Source organism: Anguilla anguilla, chromosome 7, assembly GCF_013347855.1.
Source record: "Anguilla anguilla isolate fAngAng1 chromosome 7, fAngAng1.pri, whole genome shotgun sequence".
In the NCBI taxonomy this organism is placed as follows: domain Eukaryota; kingdom Metazoa; phylum Chordata; class Actinopteri; order Anguilliformes; family Anguillidae; genus Anguilla; species Anguilla anguilla.
The window spans coordinates 17203309-17210031 of record NC_049207.1 but is presented as its reverse complement, the minus strand read 5'-3'; the positions used below and the strand labels follow the sequence as shown (position 1 = coordinate 17210031).

Below are 6723 nucleotides of genomic sequence, written 5' to 3'. Positions count from 1 at the left end.
TGGTGGCTGCCTCCTCTATGGGTATCTATGTTGTTGGGGTGTTTGTCCGCATACAGTAATGTCTTAATACTGTGATGAAACCTGCTGTGCAGTGACATCAGTGTCGGAGTGGAATCAGTGCAGATGTGACAATCCCATCGTTTCCTGTGTGTGCCTTGGAGTGCAGAAGGTCTCTGGCTCAAATGCCGAGCCCACTTTTTACACCTGCAGTCACGTTCTTCTGCCTTTTACAGTCACGTTCTTCTGCCCCCTTTTCGTAGAGACTTCACAGTTTTGCACTCAGGGTAAATAATCCATCTCCCATGTAGAGGGGTGATGTGTCCCTGGTGTGAGGTTGTGGTTTGGACCACACACTCGACAACTGCCCACACATAAATATAACGTTTGGGGAAAGCGCAGGAAAATGACCTGTGTGTACTATATAATTCTCTGTGTCTTCTGTTATGTAATTGTGCAAGCCCAGGGCTGTATATTTAAGCACTTTAATATAGACTTTTGATGTCTCACAATTTGTGACCACCACTATCGCAAGTGCTTCAGTTTGATTCACAAGTGAAGTTTGCTGAATGTTGAGGATGCCTTTATCTGATAGATTAACATTATTGACTGCTGAGTAATGAGCGTAAGATGGAAAAATGGAGCGAGACTGGAAGAGACAGCACCCCTCCCCACTCACTCCCACACTGGAACACTGGGCCTGGTTTCAGGTCTGGGTCAAACTAAAACAACAGGTATTATTTTCATGCCACACTAAACTGAACTACAAAAAAGCCATTTCTGGTTCTGCGACAATATATTCTATATTACCAGAGCTTTCAGGGAAATTACTTGAATTGTTAAATCTTGTTGAAGTATGTTTATATATGTAGTATAGAGAATCCCATTGTGCTGTTTAATTTATGCTAGATTTAATTATCTGTTTTATCTGTACACATCTCACTATAAGCACTGAATATCTGTAGTTTTAGCTTGGTGGATGCTATTGTTAAAGCCTACATGACAACATGACAACTTTCAAGGGATGTAGGAAGGAACATCCTAACATCTACAAGGTTCTTATTTAGATGTATATTGCTGCAAGTAATACATACTCTCTGTTTCCACCATTGTATCTCATGGCTACCATATGTTTAAGAGGATGTATCATCCTTATTTTATTTCTGTTTCATTTATTTGTGCTTGTTTGCAGGTTTTTACATGCCACACTTTATAAAACAATGGGGATCATGAGGAAAATGATAAAACCTTGTTCAGGAACTCAAATTTGTCACACTATAAAATAAATGTTTTCTTAAAAATATATTGTGATTGTTTTGTCTTTGCACAGCAAACTGACATAAACAATTAGCAAAAACAAAACAGCAAACGACTTTCCAAGTTAGTAAATTTGTCACAAGTTGTGGCATTGGATAAACATGTCATGTCAATGATTGTCAATGTAACAAATATATATTACCTTAGTGTAGATCTACTTTATACGTATATACAGGCAACACTACATGATCACAATGAAATATGGCAAACAATCAAGGGTGCAGTACTTAGTACAAGTAGAGGGACCAAGTGTTTTTTCCAGAGAAATCATACAGGACTATAGGACCAGGGGCAGAAGCTAGACAATATGAAACTTGTTAACAGAAAGCAAGAATAAAAAGGAATGAGTAGAGTGAAAAATATACATTCTTACTATTGTTTTCAACAGTGAGAATGAGTTTGCTTGCAGATGTGTGTTGAGGAAGTGTGTTCAAAATCTTAGCATATCTTTGACGAAAAACACCTACATGTACAGTAAGTAAATTATAAAAAGTTTCAGACGTTGAACAATTAGGACGAAACACGTTTTAATAACATTTTTATTAAATCAAATCCAGCATTCATTAATGTAAACATGTGAGGGTGCAGTATATTCTAAATCCAAATGTTCACTTTCATTTCCCAGACAACAGGTGGCAGTAGAGATAACCAATTTATGTTGCCAGGAATGGGGAGATATTTAACCGACGGACCGGAAGCAGCATGAGGTTGTTGGACAGTCAATAATTGTGTAAGTTTCCATTCAACTTCATTAATTGTTCAGTTTAATGATAACTAGCGACGCTACAATTTGATTTTATTACAGGCTACGAAATGACAGTAAAATGGTGTGCCGCTGCTCTCATGTATTAATCGTAAAATATTTGAAAAGAAGACTAGCTGACTCGACATGCTAAAACTGATTTTACTTGTCTGACCCGTGTCAACCCAGATACAGTATGATGCATCGCGTCACTTTTGATAATTCTTGGCTAACCTGTTTAACCTGCTAGTTAACTATAGTGTGATCTTCCCATATTTATACTGGCAAATATAGTATATTTTGCTGTAATATTGTCGTTGCATTGTTAACGTTAGCTAACCACGCGTGGTCGTGATATTGCTCCTGCGACATCCGGTCAGTAACGTTAAGTTACTTGGAGTTCGTTTCTTTGTTGTATTTACTTACTTTTTATGTAGCCGCGAGCGTCAACTTAGTAACGCGTAGAAAAACGTTGTACAGGGCATAGCACAGACATTGAACCACATGGTATGGCTCTCTAGTAAACAGACTTATGGATTTGCTTGTCCTGATAAGCATTGGATGCCAATGAAGAAGGCATGAGGTCTGGACCATAGTCAGAAAGGATAGTCATTATTCTAATAAAGTTCATTATTTGCAGGGAGGTAAAACGTGACTTAAATATCCTGGAGGGACACGTTGTGAGTAAAAAAGGATGGCAATGCCGTACGCAAAAGTAACGGAAAGATCTGTGATGAGTAATGTAAGGACTGTATTCCCTTTCAGATTATTATTATTATTGTCATTCTTAACCATTGCCCTCCCAAGAGTCCTTCAACACATCAGGGGAAAATGTTGAGGAGCGCATCAGCACAGGTAAGAATGGTGTGAATTAGAAGGTGCTTACACTCAGCTGCCAAATACATATTAACAATAATTTGAAAATACTTATAACTGAAACTACTTGGGTACACACTGCAAAGGCAGTGATGTTGTGCACTTAGAAATCTTATGTGTGATTGATGTGCATATGGCTGATGTTATAAGACGTTTTGCTTCCCATGCACTTTATTGATTCATTGAGTCACCTGGCTAGCCTGCACCAATCACTTTGCTCACCGCAGCTGCCAAAGTACGCTGAGATACCATGCAGATACCAGAAAGATCAATGACTTAGCGCCCCAGCTATAACTGTTAACATGGCAAACACTCATTTGTACGGTGTCACACACTGTTGGATACCGCATGTGGTGTGAGTGTGATCTCTTGTCATCTCAGGTGCTCAGGCAGTTTGTGAGGCACAGGAGCACAGACATGAGCCTCATCCTTGAGAGATGTGAGTACGACGCCTATTTTCTGTGTGCTGTGAATGCCAGAAGCGTGAACTGTTCCACCTTGCCTAACTACTGTTTGTTCTCCCCTTTCCTCTCGTCTGCCACCTCGACGCAGAATTTTGAGTCATTTTCAGGTTTTACAAGGTACAGGTTTGCTAAAACCTGAAATGGCTCAAAGTATAAGACCACATGAGTGTGACTGTGATGTTTGTGTATGTCATTTTTGTGTGTGGGGAAAGATGATAACCCATGAAATATGTACCCCTTCATTAACTTTGCACACAGAGCCAAAGCAGTATAAAAGTACTATGTAGGGTTTGTGTTCACTGCCAAAATAGAAGCATCTTATTGGGGCTAAATAAGGGTGGATTACTGTAGTTACCATGTTCCTGGAGGTGGATAAGGGAAGATAATGACTGTCATGAAGAATGCCCCCCCCCCCCTCGCTTCTCTTCCTGTCAGCGATCAACCGGGTGCAGCTCCTGGGACGGGTGGGGCAGGACCCAGTCATGCGACAGGTAGATGGCAGGAACCCTGTCACCATCTTCTCCATGGCAACCAATGAGATGTGGCGTTCGGGGGAGGGAGAGACCTCACACACAGGCAAGGGCCCAGCCCCCTGCAGAGATGGCACTTTAAAAAAAAAAACAGGAGTGAATGACAGCATTTTAAAAAGCATGCATATTCCTGGTTAACCTTTGTCCTTATGAAATGCAGCTGAAATATTGAAAGGAATGCTAATATTTTGGTTATTTCATGTTGTGTACATGAAACTGCTCAAATAAAGTGTCTTAATAGGACACTGGGTCACCATGAGCTGCCAGAACAGCTTCAGGGCACCTCTGTGAAGTTCTTGAAAGATTGTTCTTGATGAGACTACGTGCTTGTGCCAAAGCCTGATACTAGCAGTCCGCTAAACATGAATGTAGTAATGTACATGTTTGTTGTCTCTCTTGTGTCATAGGAGATGTCAGTCAGAAAACCACGTGGCACCGCATCTCTGTCTTTAAACCGGGCCTGCGGGACGTGGCGTACCAGTATGTGAAGAAAGGGTGAGTGAGCAGCAGTGAAAAGGGCTTTGATGTTCCTTCTGCAGTCACATACTGTACATTCAATATAATGGTGATAAAATAACTAAAGCCTCTGAAAAGTGGCTGCTTAGTAATGAGCCAACTTCTATGTGTGTGTGTGTGTGTGTGTGTGTGTGTGTGTGCGTGCGTGCGTGCGTGCGTGCGTGCGTGCGTGCGTGCGTGCGCATGTGTGTGTGAGTGTGCGAGAATGTTAGTATGTGTTTGAGATGCTACTGTTTTGTGTTGTTCATACTTCTGTCATCTCCACCTACTTCTGCTGGGCCTTCAGTTCCCGGGTGCTTGTGGAGGGGAAACTGGACTACGGGGAGTACGTGGACAAGAACAATGTCAGGCGCCAAGCAACTACCATCATTGCAGGTGTGTGAGTGCACTTCACTAAAGATGAACTTCACCACAGTTCACGCTGCTGCACTTTGGGCTCTAGTGTGCAGCTGAAGAACTGCCTTTTGGAGCAGTGAGAGGCCTGACTGTGGCTTGGAATCAGGCATGTTGATGCAAAATTGGCCATTGTATCACCTGGGGATAGAGGGTTGTAGTCTGCTAGATATCCTCTACTTTGGCTAATAACTTCTCAGGTCGATTGGGCAGCGAGAGTCTGTCTGTGTCTGCTTCCTAAGATCCCAGTCCACCTGTACAATGACTGCACAGCTCAGCTTAAAAATAGCTCAGCTGCTAAAAGAGGAACTAATGTTAAAAAAATGCTGTTCCTCAAAGATGTCCTAGAGAACCTTGTAGACTCAAACCTAGGGATCATCTGCATCTACATGCATGTCTTCTTGGGTCTGAATTGAGCATCTCCTGTCATCAATCAATGCATATTAAAGCCTCACAAACCAGCAAATGTATTTGTGTTCTAGTGAATTAGAAGTGATTGGATACTTGATTGCAGACCCATAATAGCAAGGCAATATATTCACAATCTGTTTGAGCCCTGAAAGTATGTTTCTGTTGGCTGTCCTGGAATAATTAAGCTGTGTATATTGTTTAAGAGGAAGGTATTATTTAGTCAGTTTTTTTTTTGAAAGAGGAGCACCCATGCAGGGATCACTGACTCCAATTCCCAGCATGCATCCAGCACTCCATGAAAGAATTTCAGATTAGCTTGTTTTAAAAATAAAGGCTTTTAAATGGGGATTATATTTCAGCAGAGGTTAGAAACCTCTAGCTGCATATGCATTCAGATTTTCCCTCCTTAATGCACACTTGTGTTAAAATGTAATTTCTTCTGTTCCTTCCCACAGATAACATTGTCTTTTTAAGTGACAATGTACGAGAAAGAGTGTGAAGGAAGTCATGACCTTGAGGAGTGACTTGGAAGACTAAAGAACTTTTTATTTTTATTAACACTTGTCTTTATTTTGACTCCTTGCGGAACTGTGAACTGATATTTGTACCAAAATATCATGTGATTAAGGGGACAGTTCACTTTCTGTAGTAATTTTTATATTATTTCACTTTTAGCATATGTTTTCAATTGGCCCAAGAGCTTTACTGTGTGATAAATATTTAAGATGCTTAAAAAAAGGTCTCATGACTTGTGGACCAATCAAAAACTTCCATAAACTGAAGTAATATTTTAAATCTCCAGAAAGTGAACTATCCCGTTAAGTTAGCAATGGGTGTACAGTGATCCCTGCTGAGCCACCCAATCTCTCTCTCTCTCTTTGCATGGTCAGAAGACCCACAGGCACACAGGATAGTATCATGTGTAGCCCCTAATACAAAATTCACTGGCACACCCAGGCAGGTTCCCTCACATACATACCTCAAACAATGGTCACCATGTTAAAATACTGACCCAGGTTTAATCCAAAATAGTTAGCAGTTGGGCCCTGAAATTCATGTACCAGTGCACTTGGCCACTATGATTAGCTGCCTGACACAGGCTGTTTTCTGGTGATCTTACTCCCTTGAGCAAGATCTCGGAACCAAATGTTTTTGAAACCTGAGGTGACTTCTGATTTCTATTTTTGTGACAGTTTCAGTTCTCTGAGTAACTGTTTTCTTAAAACTAGTTGTCCATTGCTTTTTCAGGTGTGTTGTATTCATTTGTCTCGCCTTGTATAACCATCATGTAAAATGCCCTTTTGTGTTACTTTAAGTTTTTTAGTAAAAATATAAAAGTATTTCAGGTAACGTATTCTGTCTTTTTCCTAATTTTAACACACGATTTGGATAATTTTACAATGTGGCTAATGCATCGTCCCAATTACGCAATATGTAATTAATATAAATCACCACAAGAGGGACAGATCTCTGTCGT

At 40.6% G+C, this 6723-nt stretch overlaps 1 protein-coding gene across 2 annotated transcripts; it reads left to right on the top strand.

Moving 5' to 3' along the window:
* The first annotated feature begins 1930 nt into the window (after nt 1-1930).
* On the top strand, nt 1931-6600 carry ssbp1 (single-stranded DNA binding protein 1). 2 transcript variants are annotated; one of them, XM_035426274.1, is made up of 7 exons: nt 1931-2044; nt 2822-2911; nt 3314-3371; nt 3832-3972; nt 4334-4421; nt 4729-4817; nt 5702-6600. In XM_035426274.1, the coding sequence occupies exons 2-7, from the start codon at nt 2888-2890 to the stop codon at nt 5743-5745; spliced, it is 444 nt and encodes a 147-aa protein (XP_035282165.1). In that variant the 5' UTR covers nt 1931-2044; nt 2822-2887; the 3' UTR covers nt 5746-6600. The 2 variants fall into 2 exon arrangements, with proteins under 2 accessions (XP_035282165.1, XP_035282166.1); XM_035426275.1 differs by lacking the exon at nt 1931-2044 and adding an exon at nt 2705-2736.
* Nucleotides 6601-6723: the final 123 nt, after the last annotated feature.